Source organism: Pelophylax lessonae, assembly GCF_965119305.1.
Source record: "Pelophylax lessonae genome assembly, chromosome: 1".
Taxonomy (NCBI): Eukaryota; Metazoa; Chordata; class Amphibia; order Anura; family Ranidae; genus Pelophylax; species Pelophylax lessonae.
This window is the reverse complement of record NC_138768.1, coordinates 513,686,962-513,713,960: the sequence shown is the minus strand read 5'-3', so window position 1 is coordinate 513,713,960 and position 26,999 is coordinate 513,686,962. Positions and strand designations below refer to the sequence as shown.

Below are 26,999 nucleotides of genomic sequence, written 5' to 3'. Positions count from 1 at the left end.
GCCCCTGCCGGGGACGAGGATTTGCGAATGTGTCCGCGTGAAAGCGCCTCCTTCACGTACTCCTCCATGGCCTCATTCTCCGCTACCGACAGTGGATAGACTTTGCCACGAGGAGGAACGGCACCAGGTTGTAACTCGATGGCACAATCGTATGGGCGGTGCGGAGGTAGGGCAACCGCGCGCACCTTATCGAATACATCCCGGTACTCCTCGTATTCAGGAGGCAACAGAGAGTCCGAGGAAGTACACAGCAACTTGACAGGCCCATGGATGCAACTAGCCCCACACTGCGGTGACCACGAGAGGATCTCGGCCGATCTCCAATCGAAAGTCGGATTATGCTTCTGGAGCCAGGGGTACCCCAAGACCACCGAGTAGTGTGGAGACGAAATAACCTGGAAGCAGACCGACTCTCTGTGAACGGCACCAATGGCTATCCCCACTGGAAGGGTCTCATGAGTCACGTGTGGCGGCAGAAGGGGTCTGCCGTCTATCGCCTCAAGAGCCAGTGGAGAACCTCGAGCCTGCAGAGGAATGGAATTGGCGGCAGCGAACACACTATCAATGAACAAACCACCAGCACCAGAGTCCACCAACGCCTGGGTCGTCACCGAGCCCCCGACCCAGGAGAGGACAACAGTAATCAGAGGTTTGTCAACACGGGAAACCGGGGACGAGGAGACTCCACCCAAGATCTGCCCCCGACAGGATCTCAGGTGCGAGCGTTTCCCGGACGGTTCGGACATGCCAACCGAAAATGCCCACCGAGACCACAGTACATGCATCGGCCCTCGCGTCTCCGGAGTACCCTCTCCCCCTCGGACAGGCGAGCAAACCCCAGGTGCATGGGTTCACCCCCAGCCAAGTCATCCCCAGGAGGCGTGGGAGGAGAGGGAGGCACGGGTGGGACAGCAAAGGTAGGCGCCAATCTGTTAGGAGGCATCCGCAGACTCTCCTTAAAGGAAGGTCTCTCCCTGAGTCTGGTGTCAATCAAAATCAGGAAAGAAATAAGAGACTCGAGCTCCACTGGTAGGTCCTTAGCTGCAACCTCATCCTTCAAGGCATCCGAGAGACCATGAGAGAAAGCAGCGACCAGAGCCTCATTATTCCAGCCCACCTCTGCTGCCAGGGTACGAAACTCAATGGCGTATTCAGCTACGGATCGTGAACCCTGCCTGATGGACATAAGGAGCTTCGCAGCAGAGGCAGCACGAGCCGGCACATCGAATACCCTCCGAAGAGAAGCAACAAAACCGGAAAACTCGGCAACCACCGGATTGTTGTTCTCCCATAAAGAGCTGGACCAGGCCAAGGCCTTGTCAGAGAGCAGCGAAATTAAGAAGCCCACCTTTGATCTCTCAGTAGGAAAGGCATGTGGCAGCAACTCGAAATAAATGCCCACCTGGTTAAGGAAACCTCGGCACTGAGTTGGCTCTCCCCCAAAGCGCTGTGGAAGGGGGGCAGAACCGGACATACCCCGAAACACCGGAGGCGCAACAACAGGTGTCGGGGTAGACTCTGGCGCAACAACCGGAGCGGCAGTAGGAGCGGGCCCAGGAGCGACAACCGACCCATCGGCAACGGGAGCGAAATGAGCCGTGCGTTCAAGCAGGGTTTGCAACGCCACGGCGAACTGACCCAACAGGAAATCCTGCTGATCAAGTCTGGCAACCAGCGTGAGTAGTGAGGATGGCCCTGTACCGTCAGAATTCATGGCTTGGTCCTAATGTCACGGAACCATGAACCAAACGTACAACAACAGATAAGTGAAAATAAGAAGGCTTTATTGAAAATCAAGCTGTAAAGCAAAAGTCCAAACAGATGGCGAAACCGAAGCAGAGTCCTTGCGAAGCCAGAGGTCAGGAACCAGGAGGGTGGTCAGACGAGGCCGGGATCAGGAACCAGCAGGGTAGTCAGACGAAGCCAGGATCAGGAACCAGCAGGGTAGTCAGACGAAGCCAGGAACAGGAACCAGCAGGGTAGTCAGACGAAGCCAGGATCAGGAACCAGAAGCAGCAGCAGTCTTAGAAGCATGTGAACACAGGAGGACCAAGCAAGGAACTGAGGCCACAGACCTCCTATATATATGAGCTAGGCATCCAGCTCCTCCCAGTGGGAAGGAGGAGCCGCAGGGTGGAAGGCTACAAGAAACCCAGAAACCAAGATGGCCGCCAGCACATGTCAAACGAAGGAGAACAGCAAGAAGGTAAGACCATGACAGAAAGGGAGAGAGAGAGAGAATGGGAGAGAGAAAGAGAGAGAGAGAGAAAGGGGAGAGAGAGAAAAGTAGAGAGAAAGAGAAAGGGAGAAGAGAGAGAGAAAGGGGGGGGGGAGAGGGAGAGAAAGAGAGAGAGGGGAGGGGGGAGAGAAAGGGAGAGAGGGGGAGAGAGAGAGAGAGAGAGAAAGGGAGAGAAGGGGGGAGAGAGAGGCAGAGAGAGAGGGGGAGGGAAACGGAGAAAGAGAGAAAGGGAGGGAGAGAAACGGAGGGAGAGAAAGAGAGGGTGAGAAAGAAATAGAAGGGAGAGAGAGAGAGAAAGGGAGAGAGAGAGAGGGAGAAGGAGAGAGAGAAAGGCAGAGAGAGAGAGAGAAAGGGGAAGATAGAGCGAGAAAAGGGGGAGGGAGAGAGGGGGGAGAGAGAAAAGGGGGGAGAAGGGGGGGAGAGAGAAAGAGGGAGAGAGAGAGAAAGGGAGGGAGAGAGAAAGAGAGAGGGGAGAGAGAGTGAGAGAAGTAGAGAGGGAGAGAAAGAGAGAGAGGGGAGGGGGGAGAGAAAAAGAGAAAAAGGAGAGAGAGAAAGAAAAAAGGAGCGAGAGAGAGAGAGAGAAAGGGAATGAGAGAGAAAGGGGGGGGGAGAGGCAGAGAGAAAGAGAGAGAAGGGGGAGGGAAAGGGAGAAAGCGAGAAAGGGAGAAAGAGATAGAAAGGGGGAGAGAGAGAGGGGGGATTGGAGAGAAAGGGAGAGAGAGAGAGGGAGGGAATGAGAAAGAAAGAGAGGGAGAAAGAGAGAGAGAAAGGGACTGAGAGAGAAAGGGAGAGAGAGAGAGGGAAAAAGGGAGACAGAGAGAGAGAAAGGCAGAGAAAGAGGAAGGAAGGACTTAACGTAACCTTTATTTTATCCTTATAGACTTCTATCATAATGTATAATTATCCTATTCAATTAAAAGAATACAACCTTTTCTTTTTTGCAAGAGTAATCTATTTAACAGAATGCTAAAACTATACTAGATTCACTTATAAGGAGTGGTGGGTTTCCCTGCTGTGCACACTATCTGCAGTTAGTGAACATTATTTTTTCGAAAGTAGTGACACTCAATAAATATTTGATTTTAGGGATAATTTACACCACAATCCCATAGTGTATAGTTCCGCAAGCATATTAACATGCTTTTGTAATGCGCTTGCAGTGTGGTATTTGGCATCATTTTTTTCCATCTCAATAAAAAATCTATATTTACTATGCAAGTGTTTTCTCTCATGTTTACATGCGTTCCATTGCATTTACACATTTTAATGTGTTCAGGTGTGAAAGAATGCATTCTGCTGTAATTTGTGTGAAAGCACTAGAACTGAACCCAATGATGTGAACTAGGGTCATTATTAAACATTGATTTTACTGTACATACGTTTAGGATATGTTTAAAAAAAAAATGCACCAGACTGCATTTGGTATAAACGAGCCCTTATGTTGTCTGGGAAAGTTTACATTATCTCCCATACGTAAACATATCAGAAACCAGCAGAACTAAACACACTTTGGAAAAAAAAACGTAAACATGTAATTATTCGAGAAGGTAAAACACCCAATCAGAGTTCACTTTTCTGTCATTTGAAACAAGCTCAGTATGCTGGGTATCGGTTGCCCCTGCTTTGCAATTCAGCTGTGTTCTTTGTATATTTTATTGAGTTTACCCTTTTGTAGAACACATAGCTGCTGTTTAGATCAGTGCCATCTTAAGATCATTAAAGGGCCCCGGGAAATGCAGTGCACTGGGGCCCCGCCTACACAATCACCCACGAGAATAAAAATGCAAATTATCAATAAGGTGATATTTATTGGTACAGCAGTGCCAGGCTTATGACAGCTTCCAAGTTTGGTGGCTGGGTCCAGTGAACACACACACGGACAGGAGTCAGACTCGACTGTCCTGTATGTGCCTGTTCCTGTGGAGGCGGATAGGCTTTCCTGCAGTTGTGGGCTCCCCCTCCACGGCCCAAGTGGCCTGACAGCAGCGCAGGGCCGACAGGCGCTTGCCACCTGCTAAGTTAGGCGGCGGGATGCACACGGGAATCGGGACTAATGCTTGGCTGGGGCTGGGTCACAGGGAAGGTGGGGCCCCCCAGGCAAGTGGGGCCCCCAGGCATCTGCCCAGTGTGCCCATTCGGTAAGATGGCCCTGGTTTAGATAAATTATTGACTGATACCTGGAAAATTGTGTAGGAGCAGTTTGCTTGCTGAATTGAAGAATACCCAAAGCTGTGTACTTGATTGCATTCAAAATGATTAAAAACAATTGGCATTTTAACCCTTATAATCTTAGACTGCATTTTGTGCAGATTATATACATATGCTGAAATGAATATGTGTGCATGGTCAAACTGAAAAGACCCATTAGAGACGAGCAAAGCACCATGAAACCATATACGGTACAACTAATACCCGCCTAGGAACTCAGGTTACATTTGGCCATCTTAGCCTATCTTTTCCGTCCATCTCATCTGCTTTTCTTGCCCTGGACATAAACATTTGCATGTGTTCTTTTCAATACTTTTTAAATTTACTCCTCGGTTTCTGCAAGATGGGGAGGACTGGAAGGCTAAACCATGGTGAGAATCGCGACCCTTGCTGTGTCCGTGGAATTAGGGAAACTTACTGTTTTTGTAATACCAAATTGTTTTAAGGCACATTAGCAAGTACCATAATGTTATAAGCAATTTTTTTTAACTTTTCACCAAAATATTACTAAATCTATTGTGTTCCCAACTTACACATTAGGCAAGTTGCCCAACGCTACTTTGTTCCATTTATTATATACAGCATAACCACTTTACCACTGAGCCTATTTTTGACACTTTTTGTTTATAAGTTTAAATCAGTATTTTTTGCTAGAAAACTACTTAAAACTCCCAAACATTATATATATATATATATATATATATATATATATATATATATATATTTTAGCAAAGACTCTGGAGAATAAAATGGTGGTCATTGCAATATTTTTTGTCACGCGGTATTTGCGCAGCGGTCTTTCAAATGCCATTTTATTGGAAAAATTACGAAAAATCAAATTTCACTGCATTTAAAAAAAACTAACCAGTAAAGTTAGCCCATTTTTTTGTATATTGTGAAAGATGATGTCACACCATGTAAATAGATACCCAACATGTTATGGTTTAAAATTGCGCGCACCCGCCGAATGGCGACAAACTACAGTCAATAAAAATCTCCATAGGCGACGCTTTAAAAAATTTTAACGGTTACCAGTTTAGAGTTAGAGTGCAGCTCTTTTTTTAAATTATTGCTCACGCTCTGGCAATCGTGGCGATACCTCACATGTGTGGTTTGAACAGCGATTTAATTTGCGGTGTGACTTCCATATACGTTTTCTTTTGTGCGCGAGCTAACGGCGACGGGGGCGGCTAAATTTTTATTTTTTCCTATTTATTTTTATTTTTTTTAATTTTAACACAGGTTTAAAAAAAAAAAAAATCTGATCACTTTTATTGCTGTCACAAGCAATGTAAACATCCCTTGTGATAGCAATATGCAGTGACAGGTACTCTAAAGGGTCATACACACTATAAGATTTTCTGAAGACTTTTTCCTTCAGATTTACCTTTTCTATGTAGTGCAAGGGCCTGCCAGATTGCATACAAATTGAAAGTGTTTAGGTTTGACCTCATATTATATGGTTTTGGTAAACCTAAAGGAAAAAGTCTTCAGAAAATCTTATAGGGTGTATGGCCCATTAGTCTAAAAGACCCTAGACCCCTCCACTACACTTCCATGTATTCAAAACGCCGAAAACCGCATTTTTGAATACATTCACTTTTTAGAATCTGCCGCCTTTAGCAGCAGAGTAACCCAGACATGACGTCATGGAAGCCGCCTCCAGGTTACGTCATCGGAGACCCGATCAAAGCCGCTTCCGGCTTTGTTCAGGACTCCATCCAGCTGGCGGACGCGCCGGCTGGGTGCTCGGGTCTCCCGGTGGGATGGGAGACCCGGGCAAAGCAGCGGAAGGCAGCGGGAGGGGGGGACGTCCCCTCCCACTCGCCGGGGTAACGATCAAGTGGCTCAAGTGGTCAAATTACCACCGGTAAGCCGACCGCCGGCTCTAAAAAAACGGTACCGGGGTGATGCCTCTAGCTAGAGGCTAGACCACGCAAAGTCAGCCGACGTAGGTCTACGTTGCTAGACGTTAAGTGGTTAAAGACTTTAAAGTCATATTTTTGTTAGCTACCAGTGAGGTGACACGTCTACTGCATTATTTTTTTAATCAAACTCTAGGCGGGAGAACTGCATACAAACAGCCAGCGTCTTCCCAGTGTGCAATAAAATAGGATTTTTGTGCTCACTGTAAAATTGTTTTCTTGGAGCATATTGAGGGACACAGGAATGAGGGACATTTGGGTTATACTGCTGCATGCAGAAGAATTTGGTCACTGGGAAACAGAAAAACAGTGACCAACCTGATAACCCACTCCCACTCTCAGAATGCTTTAGTTTTGAAACAAAACTCGAATGATGATCTGTCTGAGCCATCATGAAATGATGGAACTAATAGTTGGCCCCCTCTTTCCGGGTATAATCAGGAATGACACAGAGGGAGCAACTTTTTCTAAGGGAAGCAGTGGTCACAAGGTAGGCAAACACAGTTCGAAACTACATCCAGAAAAGAAGGGAAATCTCCTTCTGATGTATGGGGCTGGCCAGAGGGATGGAAGCACAATGTCTAGGATGTAGTAAAGGACAAAGCCACCTTGGGGAGGAAGTTGGTTCTAGGTCTTAATACCACCTTTTCTTTATGTAAGAAAAAGTATTTTACAGGACAAAAACACACGCCTTGCAGAGTTGATGGTGACCGATTCAACCTTGTGAGTAAAAGTGGAAAAGGAGAATATCTCTGACAGCTTCAAAGGCCATTTTTTTTATGTACAAAGAGAATCAAATTTAAATTCCACAGAACCTCTGTACAAAGGTCTTAATAAAAGAATAGGAGGCTAGCGGTCTCTGGAATAAGATCGCAAATCTCTGTCCGGCTGCCTTTGCTGTTTAAAGGAGGTGACCAGGGGACGATAAAAACAGGACTGTTAGTCTAAAAACCTTAATCCATACAACAGAGTCTGGTGACAAAGAACACATAACACAGTTTCATTCTTTTTAATGACAAATATCAGCTCCAGGCTGAAAGAAATATTAAATATACAAAGACATCTTTTTTTCTACACACACAATGAGAAACATCAAATATTTAAATTCTTATTTCTTGGTAGCTTGTTAATAAGTTTGTCAACCAACAGAATTGTAGGCTAGGATTTGTAAGAGTATTCAAAGTTCTGTAAAGTTGTTTTTAAGACATTTATTAAACCTGTAGTTAGAGGCTGGTGTTTGCTGTAGCACAAAAAACAATCACAAATCAGGGCCTGTGTTAATGGGCTTTGGAGTTGTGTAAAGGGTAATGCAGAACCCACTTAAAGCAGTTTAGATGCAGGCCTAAAGGAGGTCAAATGCACCTGTCAATGAATTCTGAATGATCTTTCTAAAACTAGACACCGGAGATCATTCAGAATTCATTGACAGGTGCATTTGACCTCCTTTAGGCCTGCATTTAAACTGCTTTAAGTGGGTTCTGCATTACCCTAGACGTGTACGGGAATGCAAAACCAAACTGACGCAAACAAAGCCCATCAACACAGGCCCTACCATGACACATGTCATATGCTGCTGCTTGCATTGTTTGCATCAGAATTAACTTTTCATTTTAAAATGAATTTTAGGAAAATTTGTGACATCTTTGTGACTTTTTAGTGAAGAGAATACAGTAAAACCTTGGATTGCGAGCATAATTCGTTCCGGAAACATGCTTGTAATCCAAAGCACTCTTATATCAAAACAAATTTTCCCATAAGAAATAATGGAAACTCAGATGATTCGTTCCACAACCATTTATTCATAAATCCTTCAGTTTATAGTCTATATACAAAGATTATAGCAATGTAGCAGGCATCCGGGGTAAAGCTGTCCACATAGACCATCTTCTGAACCACTGGCTCTCACCGATGTCAGTCTGCAATTGTGATTGGGAAGACTACCCTGCAGTAGAGTGATCCGAAAGTGAGACTTTGAATCGCTCGTGGATCGCAGCGTGGAAGGGTTTGATGAAGATGGCAGTGCGGAGGATGGTCTATATGGACAGCTTTACCCCAGATGCCTGCATACTTAGATGTGCCTGTTTTAATCATCAACCATGTGAGCTGCTAAATATTGAACCTTCATTAAATGTAACCATATTGCTACACTTAGAGGGACCTCTCTCCCCTTTTTACTCAGTTGTGACATGACGCTACTTGTATATCAAGACATCACTTGTATATCAAGTCAAAATTTATTTAAAAAATGTGCTGGTCTTGCAAAGCGCTCTCAAACCAAGTTACTCTCAAACCAAGGTTTTACTGTATATACATCTAGTCATAGGAGTTGATTTCCTAAAGGAGTAGCAAAGGGAATTTGTGCTAAGCTTTGTGAATGATATGAAGTTGTACTGACTTAAATTACCCAGTCAAGTGCAAGCAAGCAAATTAATTTTCCTTGCACATGATTGAATATTCTTTGTAAGTTGAATTTTCACTTAATTTCACCTTGTTAGTAAACATGCTCTACCCCTTTAATAAATCAACCCTACTATCTGACCACATGTCTGATAATTCCCCTATGAACTGTGATAAGACTTAGCAGAAACACCAGTTATTTTTAAGCCACACAATGAAATATCTATCAAATGCAAACGATCGCATGCAATATAAATACTAGACAATTAAAAAACATTCAGTTGGTTGTTATTGTGCAAAATCATGAAATGTGCACTGAAAAACAATGATAGTAATTCTAATGTTCATAAAGAAATTCTGTACTGAGAATTCCAGAGGTTATTTTCCCAACCTCCTTCTGAAAATGCCAGCTGTTTGGTGTCAATATTCTAAATAACTAAGGGCATATCTACAGTTTTGCAAAGAGTTAGTTGCATTAGGGCAGCAACATTAAAATTAATGGGGCTGCCAATGCACCCTACCATGCTACCACGCAGTTGTAACGGCTTAGTGTATTGGGGTGCCACTACAAACCATACACCAAATAATAGAAGTGCACCACTCAAGACAGTGGAGCCATTGTATGTAGGTGGAAACTGTTTTCTGAATGCCCAGGGTAAGGTGTCCTCTCCAACACCATAGGACAATAAGTCAAAACAAAAAGGACAGAAGCAAACCCCATATTCCTTCAAATTCTTTATTGTCAAATCCCAATGAGTAAAAAGATAGTGGCTAACGTGTTTCGGCGTTAGGCCTTGGTCACAGCAAACATAAAAATACAAAAGAATATATATATATATATATATATATATATATATATATATATATATATATATATATATATGCACATACGAAAGCAGTCTCCATCTCTCTATCAATAAATTATTATTCAGTCAGGTGTTGCATCAAATAGCAACAACCTGACAGCAGTTGTAATGATGGGAAAAGGGAGAGGCCCTTCGTTAGTGCTAATATAGAATGACTAAAAACATGGAAAACCCTATTTGATGCAACACCTGATTGATTGAATAATTAATTTATTGATGGAGAGGTGGAGACTGCTTTCGTATGTGCATATATTTATATGTTCTTTTGTATTTTTATGTGTGCTGTGACCAAGGCTTATTGCTGAAACGCGTTAGCCACTATCTTTTTACTCACTGGAATGTGACAATGAAGAATTCCAAGGAATACAGAGTTGCCAGCTGCCATTCCAAGCCTTACCGCACCACAATAATGTACATGCGCACTTCTGCGGCCAGTGAAGTCAGGGCTGCTGGTTTGAGGTGCATGATGTAATGTATTGAAGCTCTAAGATTAACATGACAGCCAGGCATTTATATATTCCGGCATATTCACCTCACTTCAGGTTTCCTTTAAAATGTAGTGTTTTAGACTGTCTACTTCTCCATGACTACTAAAATACAAATGTATTTTCACATCAATGTGTTACTGTATAAAAACAAAATCTCTTATTACAAGCTCTAGCAAAAGTGTGCCTATTCTGAAGTCATGATATACAAAAAAGATCTTTGACCGCTTCACATCATAGAAATTCGAAAAGAGAATTGTTGAATTTGTACAAGGAAAATAGAGTCTACCTAATTTTCTAGCTTGTTTGCATATTAATCTCAATGACTCAAAAATCCAACATTCCTTAATAGTAAAAGAGGCAAATTTTAGTATTAGGCCTCATTCACATGGGGGTAGCAACCAGCAGCCTGTACAATTCAATGACAGGCTTATAAATACCACAGTTGTATGTGCATCCAAATGGTTCCATGCATACGGGACGTATGAGCAGCCCTGAACACAAACTATTTATGTCCATTGCCACCATCCCTCTACGCATGCAACTGCTCAGATGTGTAAAGCCACAGTCAACCTATCAGTAACATAAACAGGCTGCTGGCCGCAGCTTTACCCAAACACCTGTGATTCCTGAGGACAGAAACAGACTGAATTATGACCATGTGAGGCCCTTTGCATGCATTTGAATGAGCCCCTAAAGTTTTCAAGGAATCTTATATGGCATGAATTTGTGTATGCAAAGGCATAAAAAATAAAAAAATTAAAAAAACACCTGTAGTACCTGCACATTTCCCCATACTTTATCCCTTGGAATAAACACCTGCATGTACAGAAAAATACCTGTTGACTCTGGCAGAAATGCACTTAGAACCTAGTTCCTGTTTTGAGCAAATGACACAGTTCCTTTGCTAAACTGAAATTGCAAGGAATGGTGTCAGCCCTGGCCAGTTGTTTTTGATAAACTAAAAATACCTATTAGACATGTGCATGGTGAAAAAATTGTTTTGTTTCGATTCATTAATCTAGTTATCTAGTTTCGTTAAATTCGGTTGACTTATTCATTTCGGGATTCGTATTCGGAAACGTTGGAATCAATAAATTTAGAATCAATTGAATCAAAAATTTTAGATTTTTTTTCGATTTGAATGCCGCAAAGTGAACAAACAAAAGAGATATCTTCATCAAATTATTACAATGACTCTTTAAATCATCTTTGGCTTAACAAAAACAGCATTATTTCAAAATGGTACACTAATAACACACACAGTCTTTGATTTCAGAAATATATATACAGTTTAAATTAGAATGGAATTCAATGTAAAATTCTATTCAAATTTCGATTCGAATTTCGGAAATTTGGACAAATTTAGTTTCGTTATTCGGAGCATTCGGTAGACTTCGTTTATACTGTAATTCAGATATTCATACATATCTGAATCTCAGAATAACGAAAAATTTGTCAGAATATTTATTTGGAACAAAAGGAACTGCACATGTCTAATACCTACCCCTCTTTCCATCTCCACAAGATAGAAGTGAATTGTTCTTTAGTCCTAGATAAGAACTAGGAGGGCTGATTAGACTCTAAATAAAACAGGCAGAAGCGGACATGGCACAAAAAGCTATGGAATTCTGACAGAATCATTAGGTTTCTTTGTGCTTATAAAAAAAAAAACACACAATTTGAATAGTATATTTAAGAAGCCAAAGGGAAGTAAATAAAGGAAGTTCAATGTTAGAGGCAGGCTAATTGAAAAAAACAGAACTGATTTCCCCATCCAAAGTGGATGGAGGAATTCTCTCTGCTGGGTTATTGTATTCTGACAGCCGGGACTCCTCTGTTGTCAGAGCTAATCCAACAAAAATGATCCAACAAGCCTGTTCCAATTCAACCCTTTCCTTCTGACCTGGCCAAATATCTATCCATCTATGGCCAGCTTAAAGCCTCGTACACACGCAACGAATTTCTGCCGACCGGTCTTCCGTCTTTTGTCCAGAGTGGTGTCTGTTGGTTGGAATGTGCTCTAGACTGCACACGAATTTTCCCGCACAACAGAATTCTACTTCAGAGGTGATGTCATGTGTTGGATTGCTTTCTTTGTGTTCTTTCATCTCTGAGCATGCCTAGTCTTGCCCATAAGATTTTTCCCCATCGAAATCTGTACTAATGAGACAAAAATCGGACATGTTTTGACGGTCGACAAAAAATTATATAGCCTGCACACCAGGATTTTTTTGGCCGAAAAGTCGGAGTCAGTTGTGGGAAGCACCATACTAACAAGCCGAAAATCGGCAGATTGGTCGTCGGACGAAATTTCCCGGGCGAATTTCTACTCGTGTGTACGGGGCTTTAGACCTTATGCACACTGGGTAACGCCTGGATCGCACAATGCTTGGGTTCCAGGCATTTGAGCTAATCCAACAAAAATGATCCAAGAAGCCTGTCCCAAATCAACCCTTCCCTTCTGAACTGGCCGAATATTTATCCATGTATGGTCAGCTTAAGGCCTTATGCACACTGGGCGAAGCCTGGATCACACAACGCTTGGGTTCCAGGCATTTGAGCTAATCCAACAAAAATGATCCAAGAAGCTTGTTCCAATTCAACCCTTTCCTTCTGAACTGGCCGAATATTGATCCATCTATGGCAAGCTTAAGAACTTATGCACACTGGGCGAAGCCTGGATCGCACAATGCTTGGGCTCCAGGCATTTGTCTCCAGGCGCACACTACCCCTAAACTTTAGCATCACTCTGTGCACCATCCTGCCACAGCACCTGTCCTCCATAGAGTTTATTAGACTACCCAGAACGGGGTTGGATGGTGCATCTGTGCTTTGTGCCTACCTAAATGTTGGGATTTGATACACCGGGACTAAGCGCCCTGTGCGCATAGGGCCTTATGTGGCGCTGGAGCTTTCAGTCACATCAAACAGTTCCCAAAATATATGACTATATTGTTACTTAGACATGAATTAAAGTCTGGATAACAACTAAGGTACTGTGAAGGAAGGTTCTAATCCCTGCATGTGTCAGTTTCTTTTAAATTTTTTGAATGGAATGTATTTTTGTCAGTTAAGAGAAAAGCTTCCTGGAAAGTAAAAAGGTGATGGATATCATCTTATGTTCTTCAAAATGTGCTATTTACTAGGTTCACAAGAGATCATTTTAAAATCACTACTACAAAATTGTCTTCTCAAAATTCAATATGTAAAAAAAAGACATCACAGCTGTATAATGTTCTCCTGGACTTCATAGGAATGTACTTAGGAAAACAGTTTTTTTTTTTTTTCGGTCCGTGAGAGATTTTAAAATTTTTAACATTCAGGCTCAAGAAAGTCATTTTAATATAAAATGACAAAACTTTTAGCAAGTGTACAAGTCACTAATGCATGAATCAGGTCAGGAGCGGTCCGTTTTCACTTTTTAACACTGATAATATAGATAGACATTTGTTGCCATTGTTGGTTTCTGGGCAGACATTAGCAACAACCTTGAATTACAGGAAATTCCCATCACGGTGCTGTTCTTCTTAACCAGAGAAATTAGTCTGATACTCTGCAAGAAAACATAATACACATTACTACCAAGTATGAAAAGGTACATGACAAAATGATGTACAAAGAAATGTCATCCGTGTACAGAAAACTCAATACACATTATTTTTTCAAACTCAAGTTAAAGCCCACCTCTTTGAAAATTAAAAATGATCCTTTGCCCAGTGCAAGGCTAGGAACCTTGCTTTGGTCTACCGCTGGAGCGTGAGGGAGAAGAGGCTGTGGGGACTAGCAGCAGGGAGGAGCGGAGGGTAAGGCTGGCCATAGATTATGCAATTTTCTTTATTTCAAGCACGGGTTGAAGAATAGAAAATTGCTTGATTCCCCCCATCAACAGAGTCAGTGTTGATATGGTAATACTTCCTGCAGAGAGTATTCCGACAGTGGGAGGTTTTCCGACAGTCAGAATACAATGATCACTACTGGCGGCAAAAGCAGGAGAAAAACACAACAGGCTGCCTGTACCGAAGCCGATCAATAGAGAACCAGCCTGCTTATAGATGGATAACATTTTCAATTGTCTATGGCAGGGATCCTCAAACTACGGCCCTCCAGCTGTTGCAGAACTACACCTCCCATGAGGCATTGTAAAACTCCGACATTCACAGACATTACTAGGCATGATGGGAATTGTAGTTCCCAAACAACTGGAGGGCCATAGTTTGAAGACCCCTGGTCTATGGTTTAAGTAAATCTTCTATTCACTTGAAGCTGTGTGGGCCCCTTAGAGGGAGGTAGGGGAGATGTCTTTATCCCAGAGAGGGGCTTTAAAGGAATGACCCCGTTGGTACTTAAGATGTGATTTCGGGTCAAAAAGTAAGTAGGATGTTAAGAGACAAAAGAAAATAAGGACAAATGTTCACACCAGGCTGAAATTGCTTTCAGCACAAACTTGAAAGAATCTGAACTTCTCAAGTTTTCTTAGTTTTTTTGGGCAAGATTTTCCAGCACACACACATTTTCCCCCTAATTTGTATACTATCAGTCCACAGTGTAAAAAGCGAACTGTGATTATCTTTGAACTTTGATGTCTAAACATACCACAGCCTTAAGGCATTTCACGTGTTGTTACAAGAGCTCAAATATTTCACATGCCCTGAAAAATGATCAGCTGAAATTTCCTAGCAGCTTTAAAGTCTGTCATTTGCCTTAAAGCAAGACACACAATACAAGATAATAATCCCTTCACTGACAGATATATTCAAATACATTTTTTTTTTTTTAAATCAAGATATTAGTCCCAAAAAAAACACAGCTGTAAAACTCTATTTGGTCTCATTGGTTACAGAATGATAGCTTTCTGCAAATGTTTCCATATACTGTATCTCTGATTCATTTTGCTAACTAGGCAAAAACATATAAAATCAAACTGAACCTTGAATGACATACCATATTCATACTTAATTCTTTTTTAAAAAGAAGTCCTATTCAGGACAGAAGCCAATAGACCCAGTTACTGTTAAGGCCCGTACACACGATAAGAAATTCGGAAGGGAAAATTCGTCCGACGACCGATCTGCCGATTTTCGGATTGTTAGTATGGTGCTTTCGACAGCCAACTCCGACTTTTCGGCTGACAAAATCCTGATGTGCAGGCTATAAAATTTTTGTTGTCCGTAATACAAAGTCCGATTTTCATCTCATTAGTACAGATTTCGACGGAAAAAAATCTTAAGAGCAAGACTGGGCATGCTCAGAGACGAAAGAACACATACAAAGCAATCCAACACATGACATCACTTCTGAAGTAGAATTCTGTCGTACGGGAAAATTCGTGTGCAGTCTAGAGCACATTCCAACCAACGGACACACACTCTGGACAAAAGACAGACGACCGGTCGGCGAAAATTCGTAGCGTGTGTACGGGGCTTTAGGCTCAGTTCAGTCCTCTGAGGCTGCGTTCTGTGGGTAGGGCAGCATATTCATTTTAATGGACTGCCCAACCTGCAGAAACAAGGAGAAAGAATTCTCGGACCCTTTTTTAAAAATTGCGCTGCACTGAGCCGCATGGTGTTACAGCACCATGCGGTTTGGCACGTGCAAAAAGGGCACCACATTTGCTGATGCGTGGGGTTGCCCTAAGCATAGCTAAAATGCAGTGCCTTTCTCTGTGGGTTGGGAATGCATGCGATTTCCCCTACCAATAGCGAACCTAAACCTAATGCTAAGGCCATTGCCACACATACAGTAAAGGTTCCGAGGGTACAGGGACAAAGGAGGCTGGATGATGTGCAAGGTATCACCATCTGGCACATGTTTTTGGAACAAAGCAGACTTATCGATTATCACCAGAACCCCAAAGTTCCCCAATCTAGTAGTAGCAGCCATAAACAACACGCATACCCTGATGTCCAAGCTGCCACCACTACAAATTTCAGGCTTGTGAGCCATTTTTTGTCAGTACACTCTTTGCTCAGATTTGAACACAGGCATCTCAGATCACACACGACTGTCAATATCAGTTATGGGATATTTAAACCAGGCAATACCACTTATAGAGATTCATACTCACAATCTCTGACCACCAGCTACCAATAGAGGGAGACTCTACCAAATTCTAGCTTGCAGGATACACAGGCAGATGCAAATCTTAAATACAATCTGGTGCACTCCAAAGATCATGTAACAGCTAAGTGATTTCCCCCAGGCCTCTGAGATTCCCCCAACTATCCTGGGAGCTCGTACCTTAATGCAGTCACCTTTCCCACTGCTCACACATTTATACACACATCCTTGTTGCTGGCAATGAGATTTGTCCCTCCCTATGGCTGATACGATAACTTCCACACACTGGTATTCACCTGCATACTATATGATTGGCCTCTTCATTCTCTGTCAGCCAACTACTGCAATTGCCGTGAACACAAGGGTACTGCTCAGATTAGCGGTTACTTACAACCAAGCTTAAGGCTAGGTTCACACTATGAATCTCACAGGGATGCGCACCACATTCCTATGCAATTCACATGCGATTCAGAGCTGTGCCATTTGAGCTTATTCATTTTGAGACACTAGAACCACACAGAAACACCAGTCCCTTCAAATCTGTGTGTTCTTCAGAGCAAGCAAAAACCAACTTATTACTTGTTACCAATAATATTACTAGGTGGGAAATGCATCAACAGTTACAAAAAGATGCAAAAGATAGAAGATGCTATGTGAGAATAAAAGGTATTGGCCAGTGTGCTGGAAGATATTAAATCAAAGCTACAGAAGTTAGCATTTATAAAACAAAATACGTTTCAACCACTAGCTTCATAGCAGATGCTTCAGATACAATCAATCATGCATGCCAAGACCCATCCTGTTGATCAATCATACAACCTATCTTTTGTTCAACATAAAATGAATGTGTCCTGGTCCTACTGGGACTAGACAAGGACATTGCAAATTACTAGACTATGATTTCATCGTAACCTGAATTTATGAAGCTTAGATGCTCAGAGCAAGTTTTGCAGCCTCAGGATGTGTCATTTAACTTGACAATAAATCTATCAGTAATTTTTCAGTTTGACATCAGATCTAAGAACTAGGAACACACACAATTGCTCATTCTTAGTTCTCTGCTGCAAGGTTAATTAACATTCTCATGGTGGTATTTTTCATGTGGGCTTAAAGTGTAACTAGAGGTCATTTTTTTTTTTGTTAGTTTTGGGTAGACTGGAGAGCAATTAGAACACCTGTCGTGTTTTTTCACTGTCGGTGTGCCTGTTTGGGAAATTCATTCCATTATCAACGAGAGTGCAATAAAATCCTTAATTTTAGGTTGTCACCAGAACAGTAATAAGGGGAAAAATCTTCCAGTGAGGAAAATAATTCTGGGATTCCCTTACTTTGAAGCAATTGCGTCTCATTTCCTGTTTTGGCTATGGAACAGGAAGTAAATGGAAAACTCCCCAATGGGACAAAGAGGGGAAAAAAAATAAAACATATCGACAGGGGTTATAGCCCTCCCTTATTATTTTCAAAATAAAAAAAAACATTTGGCTTTTAGTTTTACTTTAAAAAGCCATTGTTGAAATTAAGGAGTTAATGTAGATCCGGACTCATTATTTAAAAACTGTTACGTACAGATCTTGTAAACAGTGTAACTATAAGAGCCGGTTCACACTGAGGCGACACGACTCCTTACTACTTCGGGGGCGACTTGTGCATTACCATGCACCACGACTTCGGAGCGACTTGCAGGGACTTCACATAATGGAAGTCTATGCAAGTCGCTCCGAGGTCGCCCCGAAGTAGTACAGGACCCTTTTTCTAAGTCGGAGCGACTTGTGTCGCTCCTATTAGAATGGGTCCTGTAGCGGTTAAAGGACCGTGAGGGAGTGCGACTTGTCAGGCTGACAAGTCGCCTGACAAGTCGCGCTAGTGTGAACCGACTCTAAAGCATTTTATAGTATTTTCAGAAAAACGTTTTTATTTTAAAGACGGCAGTTGGGTTTCACTTTCTTTTATAGCAGTAGTATATATTAGTACCATGTTAGATTTTTATTACAAATAAGATTTTCCAAAACGTCAATCAAGTGGGATAAAGGCCACATTAGATGGCTGGTCTGTAAACAAATGCCCCAACTGGTAGGCCTTTAAAGCATTATGTTGTTTTGAAGACTCAGAATACCTAATTACCAAGTCAACAATTAGTTAATACATACCTTGCTTTAATGGCAGCCCCACCAGCTGTTTGTACTATCCTTACCTTTACTTCTGCAATGCTTTGTTCAGATGCGGGGAATAAAGGGGTGAAGCCTTGCATAAGCTGGCTGTGACTCTTGCAGGCTTTCAGAAGGTTGAAAACTATCTCCTCATTTCCATGTGACAGAGCTGGGTGTCTGAGCAGCCATATACCAGTACAAGCACTGTCACACTGGACAAAGGAGATTTATGGGCCATACACACTATGCAATTGTCTTTAGATTTTTTCCTTTGGATTTACCAAAACCATGTAATATGAGGTCAGACCTAAACCCTTTTAATTTGTATGCAATCAGGTGGGCCCTTGCACTACATGGTTGAAGGTAAATCTAAAGGAAATCTAACCACAAAAGTTGGATAGTGTGTATCCAGCTTTAAGCTGGATACTCACTATCCAACTTTTGTGGTTAGATTTCCTTCAGATTTACCTTTTCTACGTAGTGCAAGGGCCTGCCAGATTTCATACAAATTGAAAGTGTTTAGGTTTGACCTCATATTATATGGTTTTGGTAAGTCTAAAGGAAAAAGTCTTTAGAAAATTTTATAGGGTGTATGGCCCATAAGTCTTCCCCGTGCCTGAAAGATGCTGTTTACTGGCAATTGCCCCAAATCCTTTCTTCTAAGAGGCTTATTTGCATACATTTCTAGGGTAGTTCTTACTGATGTCTTCTACATGTATTTCAAATTTTGGTTAAATGTATGTTATAAATGAGAATTTACCTTCTGGTTCAAGCAGAGAGATATTTCCATGTACTGACAAAAGCTGTTGGGATCAGAGAGTAGGGCACTGTGGTCACACTGCTCCATGTATCACTCGAAGGGTCATAACAGTCCAAAGTCTTTCCCCTCTGTGATCCACAGTACCCACCCACTACATAGAGTCTATTGCCAGAGGCAACTGCACGGCAGCTAATCCTCTTTGAAGAAACGTCTCCAAATCTGCACCACTGATAAGTCTCACTGTTAAAACGGTAGGCTGAACTTGCAGAGAACTCAGTGTCCCCTCCTACAACAATGACATGGTTTCCTAAAACAGCAGCTCCAGTGTACCGCCAGGGCTGAGGGCAGGTAGCAGGCACTGACCATCTGTTTTGGAGCGGATCAAAACATTGAACTTTTGGGAGTTTTTCGCGGTTGACACTGGTACCTCCAAAAACAAAAAGTTTCATCTTTGCTCCTACAACTGCAGCATTGCTGACCCCTTCTCGAAGAGGAGCTACTAAGCTCCATTTGTCAACATGGGGATCGTAATGTTCCACTTGCTTTAGGGAAACTGAAGGGGATGCTGGAAAAGCTCCTGTGATTGCAGTGTGTCCTCCAACCACATACAAGCAGCTATCTAGTTCTGCTGATCCATGTCCAAACCTAGCAACAAGCATGGGTCCTGCCTTAGACCATTCATCATGTAATGTATCATATACCCAGACATCCTTTGATGCACCGTTTTCTGCCCCTTTTCCTCCAGTTACATAAACCTTGCATCCAATTGCACATGCACTACATTCTTTACGTGGACTGGGAATGTCAGTTTTAGGTATTATTTCTGTGGTCTTTTGGTCCATCACATAGATTTTGTCACACATAAAGGTTTGTCCACCTAACAGCAGCAGGGCCTGACTGACTTTTCGAGGGCGAGCACAAAATCCAGTTACTAAGCCATCATTCTGCAGAATCTTGTTCCTGCACTGTGTTGCTTCTTCAACAATTGATTTTGCCACCTTATTTTGAACCACTAAGCTGTCTGTGGCTAGATTTCGCAAATACTGCTCTGTAAGAAGAGCTAGCCTAACACAGCGCAGTAGGTCTGGCAGATCATCAAAACGAAGGCGCAAATCATACTTTATCCAACCCATCACAGCTTCATACACTAAACTTTCATCTTCCACCTCCAGTTCCTCACTAAGGACTAGCTCCATCAGCTTTAGCTTTGGTAGTCTGAAGAAGTCTTCTGTTTTTGACAACTCCACAAAATTGGACAGACACATTCGCCAGGATAATTCGAACAATCTTTCACAGCAATGTGCATCAGATATTAACATCATGTTTAAGCAGTTGGCTACATGTAGATTCTTCTCTAGGAACTCTGCAGCTGCATCTCTAATATCGTGGAATTGTAGCATGTCTCCAGCTTCAAGCAAAGACTCTGCATTCTCTTCATTGAAGATAATCCTTGCAGAGTATGCATAATCCAGAAGCAACTCCAGCACCTCTGGATGCAGCGCATCGTGGAAGTTGACTTCTCTATCTTGGCTTTCTTTTAGACCACCACTGAACATTGCTTCAAAGTAACGGCTGCTGGAAGCTAGTACAGCCCGATGACAAGGGAAGCCTTGGTTCCCCGCCAGCAAGACAACATCTGTGAAGAGGCACCGTTTGCGAAGGAGGTTCAGCTGTGTTAGAAGGCTGTCAGCATGGCCAGGCTTGTGGAAAAGATGGATGTTCATGGACCCTGTGCTGGAACGGGATTTGCGGTTCTCGTGATTGCTAACAGACATTTTTTTTTGCTATTTACTGTTTTTTAAGAAGGTAAATCTGAAAGACAAAAAAATAATAGTTTGAATTAGATTAAGGCTATGATTAAAGTATATGTTTAGCAAACCATTCCCAATAAAAGCATATTAGTTGATATTGGCTGTTCATTTTTCAAGATTGAGTAAAGCTCACAAAGGGAATATATGAGCTTTTAGTTACAGGTGCACATGTAATATATTTAGGGGCATCTCAGAATGGGATTTGTAGGCAGAAACACTTTACATTGGCCAGGATGCTTTTGCCAGTCTTTATAAGCTAAACGTGGTGGTAAGGGAAAACAATAGCTTCATACCGTATATATCAAAATCACTTACTATATGACTATTTATAAAAACCTATATGTGAGCACTGTTAGTAACTTTCATAAAAGAAATGGTAATTTTTAGATATCTGCTTGTTTTTAAATCAATTTATTCAATTAATTTTCCTAATGCAATTATGTAACAGTTCATGTCAAACAATGAACATACTTGTTCTTTTTAGTACATTGCATGCAAAATGTGTCATTCATCACCGCCAGGAAATGCATGTGTCACAAAGATAGATAAGCAAACAGTCACTCAGCAATTTCATTAACTCGCCAACTGCCAGGGAAAAAACAAGCCCCTGACTAAAAACACAGTATTTTGCATTTTATGTGAACTTTTCAGGCTATGAATATGAAAGTTGCTACTGCTGAATTACTTTAACAAGGTGGAGGCCCTGGAGCTATCATCCTAATCCTGGCTTTATTACCTAGTGAGTCACTAATCTGGGTAGAGCATACAGTCAGTAAAGTCTAAAGTCTAAAATCACATCCTGTGTGCTTGACCTAGTCAGCGACTCATTCAGTACAGTACAAACCTTTAGGATGACCTTAGCTTCTAAAATGACCCTAGGCTCATAAAGAAGGCATCTGCTCCATTACGCCCTGTACACACAGACCATGTGTACTGTAGTACACAATAGAACAGCAGAGGAGATCGCCATACTAACATCAGAGAGTTAGTACAGCAGCTCTTCTTAAGGTGTCAGTTTTTTTTTGTTCAGCCCTGCTGGGTTGAACAAAAAAAAAAAGACTACTGGTATGTACTAAGCTTTAAGGTTAATATTAAAGAACCAAGGGATCCCTAAAAGGTACTCTATATGAATACAGATCTAGCCCTTCTCTATTCACCACCTATACCCTCAAGTTGGCTTCTCATCATATTTGAGGGTCAATAAGAAAGACTGAGGATAAGAGGAGATAGGTTAGTGTGGATGTGGGGTGCAGCATGGTGTGGAGGCAATAATTCACACAGTTGGGCACAATAAAATACTTGTATTGAAGTAATGAAGCAACAGCTTACAACAAACCAGGTGGGAAGGCCATCCAGCTAGTGCACTCACAGTTTCCAGCAGCGTGAAAGAAGCAGCCTCCAGCCTGACTAACAGCATCTGTTGAGAGGGACAGAATGTGACCTGGTTGTCTAGTGCCTAATAGGGAAGGTATCTAGAAGAGATTTGACCCTACGCTTTCCCTTCTTGTCAAGAACCTTTCCCTAATACTAGTACTGTCCCTAAGGGTACTTTTCCCTACTCTGCCCATTTACAAAATGCCCGTCAAGCCTGGGAGCCAGGGCCTTAAATAGGCTCTGCCTCACTCAAGATTGCTGCTCGAGTCACATGGGGCAGCAGCATCCAACTGGATCTCTTCCCTGGTGACACAGGAAACCACAGAGGAACCATGTTCCTCTTGACTTACGCTCCAACTGCAGTGCTGCTGCGGAACAGAGCCACCCGCAGGGGAGAAAGCAGACTGCACCTGCGAACAAGTGCTTGACCAAAGAAACTGTGGGCCCAAGTCTCTGAATACTGTTCACAATTGTGGGCAAGCCTCTGGAGGTTAGCAAGATAACACACTTTTTAACGGCAATGACAGATTGCATATTTCTTTCACCACTTCACTTTATGAAGTAGGCTTCATGTTCTTGATGTTTACATCTCTTTTCTGTTAATTGGAGCCCAACATCTATATGAAGTCTGTCGATGAAGCAAGGCAGAGTATTCTAACACTGGAGATGCACCAGCATATGTAGAAATGGATTTTCTCCACTCTTATTAGCTTGTAGGAGAACAATCCACTTCAGAAACCTCTACTAACAAATAATGAATTAGGAGAGTTAGCAATCTATAAATATCTGGACTGAAGTTTGTTTGAAGATCTGTTTCTACTAAATAGAATCAAACTATTCAGGAATCCAGGCAATAATATCTCATGAATTGTATACTGTAATGCTGCACAGCTTGGATAAATACATGGAATAATGTGCAACTTCCCTGATTTATGAATCAAGTCACTCATCATTAAACACCACATATAAATGTACTGAGCTAATCAATCTCACACATGCCAGTGATGGGGGTAGAGCAAATCACAGGCATACTAAAGCGGTTAATACGCAGAGCAAATTTCCTGATGCAGAGCCAGTTCCTGATGAACTTTTCGAACTTCAACCAGTGGGTGGTCCACCATGCCTGACATCCTTTGAAATATTGAAGGAGCCAGGCAAAAACTGTCACCTGAACAGAGCCTGCAGCCATTCAGATGCAGAATACAATAGCCAGCAGGGGAGATTCCTCCAATCATGGTGTAGATAGAAGAATTTGTTCAGATTTCTTTAATTCAGAAAAAAAAAAAATATCTATAAGTGTAAGGCCAGCTTTAGGTTATGTCTGAATGGTATTTTTTTTGTTCACTCCTCTGTAACGGCACCATGGTGCTTACCAATAAATTCAACTTATTGTTATATGAAGCATTTGCTGCTTTATGTAATTAATCAATAACTGTTGCACACTGGCAGATTACATAGTTGTAAGGTGGCATTATAACAAGAAGCTAAACCACCGATATCCACATAACCGTTATTGAATACTAAGCATGTGGACAACAACCACTCAAACAGGGAATTGAATAAAATTCTGCATTTCTGAAATGTTCATTATTTGAAAGAAATTATTTCTTAAAAGGAATTGGTCACCAACAATGGGAAAGGATAGGATTTCACTAATTCGATAAAATAGCATGTTTCTGCCCCATATCAGTGTATTCCTGTATGAGTATTCCTGTAGTGCACCAGTCCACCCTACTGCACTTTGACGGTAAACCGGGAAAGGCATTTTGCTTAACTGTTTGAAATGCAGGAGAGATATTTCTAAATACACCCAATGAAGGCTGTAGAAATTTAGAATATTTAACAACTTTAAGGGAGTCAGTTTCTTAGAACAGTGCTCTTCCTCCTGACATGTCAGAACTCTCTTCTGTGCTGAGAGTGACTAATTACGGTCAAGGCTGCCACAGCTCCTCCTCTCCTATATAAACTTTTATGTAGCTCCTGGGGGAGCTTTGAAGGGCAATACTTTAGAGCAGTGGTGGTCAACTGGAAAGTTATAGAGGGCTTCAAGTGCGCCCCTGCTCCTGCTTTCTTTATGGTGCCCACTAGCCCATGGGCTGCAAGCAGATGGCCTCGGGGTGGGGGGGGGGGCTGCTATGTGTTGGGCACCAAGGCTATAGAGTGTCACTTGACTGCTGAAATCACATCCAAGATGGCAGTCTGGGAGTTTTTGGATGTCTACGCAAAGGAGGCTTTTACAGGTAAATTTGCATAAAATATGATAGATGCGCCAATAATTTTCTTGGTAGATTTTTCTTAAAGGAGATGTATGGGAATTTTTTTTCCCCAGTATTATAATTACCTAGGTGGAATCTGCATTTGTCCCTCGGTGCCTCTGCACTAAAACCAGGCGATCAACAACCGCCAATCTGACAGCTCCAAGAGGAGAGAGCTGCTGACTGTCAGTCAGCAGCTCTCTGCTCTCCCCCCCTCTTCGCTGATTGGAGCACTGGGCTGTGGAGGAAAGAGATCAGCTAGCTCAGGCTCTCAGCGACTCGCTGAGAGGCTGAGCCAGGTAGCGGTCCATTCCATTGTTGTGATGACGCTGTGCCTGGACTGACATCTGTGACGTCAGACCGCTCTCTGCTGAAAACAGGTCACAGGAGTGCAAAACTAATTGCACTCCTGTGATCCATAGAAGATGTACAGCCAAACGAGCTTTGGCTGTATATCTCCTTTAAAATTAATGGTCTAGAGCAGGGATTCCCAAACTACGGCCCTCCAAATGTTCAGGCACTACAATTCCCATCATGCCTAGTCATGTATGTGAATGTCAGGGTTATACAATGCCTCATGGGATGTGTAGTTCTGCAACAGCTGCAGGCCGTAGTTTGGGAATCCCTGGTCTAGAGACAAGGGTTAATTTACTAAAACTGGAGAGTGCAAAATCTGGTGCACCTCTGCATAGAAACCAATCAGCTGCCAGGTTTATTTATTTATTTTTGTCAAAGCTTAACTGAACAAGCTGAAGTGAGAAGCTGATTGGTTTCTATGCAGATCTGCACCAGATTTTGCACTCTCCAGTTTTAGTAATTTAACGCCAAGATCTCTAAACTGGGTGCATTTTTTCACTTTAGCACAGTTGCAATAATTGGCGGATAGCAATAGCTGTTTTTACTCTGTGCAGCTTACTGCTATATTATTAGGGCATTAAATACAGAATTTCTGCTGCTAATTCTCTGGAATGACAACATGACTTTGCAGAGTAAACCGTTCAACAATCAAACTGATTGCGCATTTCCAGTGAACACCATTTTACATAGCTTACATGAAATGTAATTTGCATATACCTAAAAATTTTGATGTGGTTTTCCAGTGGTTTTTAATGATTTGAAAATGAATCTTGCATATAATGTAAAAGCATTTATTTGAAAATGAATCTTGCATATAATGTAAAAGCATTTATTTGAAAATGAATCTTGCATATAATGTAAAAGCATTTATTTGAAAATTAATGATGCATTTAATGTAAAAGCAATTATTTGAAAAATGAATCTTGCATATAAAGTAAAAGCATTTATTTTGTGTTGTGTACATTACATTCTTCTGCTCCTCTTTAGCACTTTAAGTACAAATTGAAGGTACAATTAATCTAATATAAACAATGGAAAACTTAATAGCAGGCTTAAAATATCATTTATATTTGATATTTTACGGTACAATCAAAGCTTTGGGGAATGTTTGCTATCATTATTGTATTGCGCAAGATTTGGCCAAAAAACCTAGTTCCATTTTTTTCCCCCAGCACAATAGCAAACGATTTGTCAAAGAGACGCAATAAAACAATCAGGCTGGGAGGCATTAAGAATATCTGCTGACAAAGAAAAATATTTTTTAAAGGCAAGAAAAATTTTAAGAGGATGATTGGACAAACTTATCACAAAGGCTAAAGTATAGTTCTTCTTCCAGGATAAAAAGCCTTTAGTTCATTGCAATGAATGAGGCGGCTTGGCTTTGAACTGCCCTAGCGTTAGGACAAAGGTCCCAACTTCATTAATTATTAAACTATGTGAGGTTAATAAACAGTCCCTAGAGACTCACAATGTACACTCCTCAGCAGCTAAACACACAAAACAGTCATTGTCATTTCCTGCTATACACCAGGCGGCACATTAAACAGCACTGCGGCCCAGGGTTAACCCTCTCATTCCCGGGAGCGGCCCAGCTACAGGCAGAGACTGTGGGAGAGGGGGGGGGGGGCTCTGTAATTACAGTCTACTTATGTGAAAGCAGCCGGGCAAGTTTAGACGTATCCCCCTCTGCTTCTATTAGCCTGGAGGAAGCGGATGTGGATATAAGCTCTGCAATAACTCAAAGCCTTTCTTCCACCTACAGTATTTGTTAACCTAAAGCTGGCCATACACTAGTAGAACTTTGTAACTTTCGAAACGTTCTTTTGATTTTCTAATTGTTAGTGGAGTCACATCGATGATCGTTTTTCGGCCGTAGTGATGGGAAAATTTGAAAAAGCAGGATAGGACATTTTTCTCAAGAAATGGAATTTAATTTTAAGGATCCTTACATACAGTGCTTATGTATGAACTCTGGATCTTCCTGGCAGAAATTTCCACATAGTGTGTACGGTTATACATAAAATTCTTCTAATCATAAAGTAATCTACTAATTAGGGAAGGTGCAAATTATTATTATTATTAGTATTATTATTATACCGGATTTATATAGCACCG

The 26,999-nt window shown here is 41.8% G+C and overlaps 1 protein-coding gene across 1 annotated transcript; it reads right to left on the bottom strand.

The window, feature by feature from the left end:
- Positions 1–13,534: 13,534 nt before the first annotated feature.
- On the bottom strand, positions 13,535–20,894 carry LOC309565666 (ectoderm-neural cortex protein 1-like). The gene is made up of 2 exons (XM_082270621.1): positions 19,088–20,894; positions 13,535–13,676 (listed from the first exon to the last, which is right to left on the bottom strand). The coding sequence occupies exon 1, from the start codon at positions 20,860–20,862 to the stop codon at positions 19,096–19,098; it is 1,767 nt and encodes a 588-aa protein (XP_082126747.1). The 5' UTR covers positions 20,863–20,894; the 3' UTR covers positions 13,535–13,676; positions 19,088–19,095.
- Between the last annotated feature and the right edge of the window lie 6,105 nt (positions 20,895–26,999).

What these genes read in the sequence shown, in the direction of transcription:
- LOC309565666 (XM_082270621.1), bottom strand. Translation starts at nt 20,862, where the DNA reads ATGTCTGTTAGCAATCACGAGAACCGCAAATCCCGTTCCAGCACAGGG.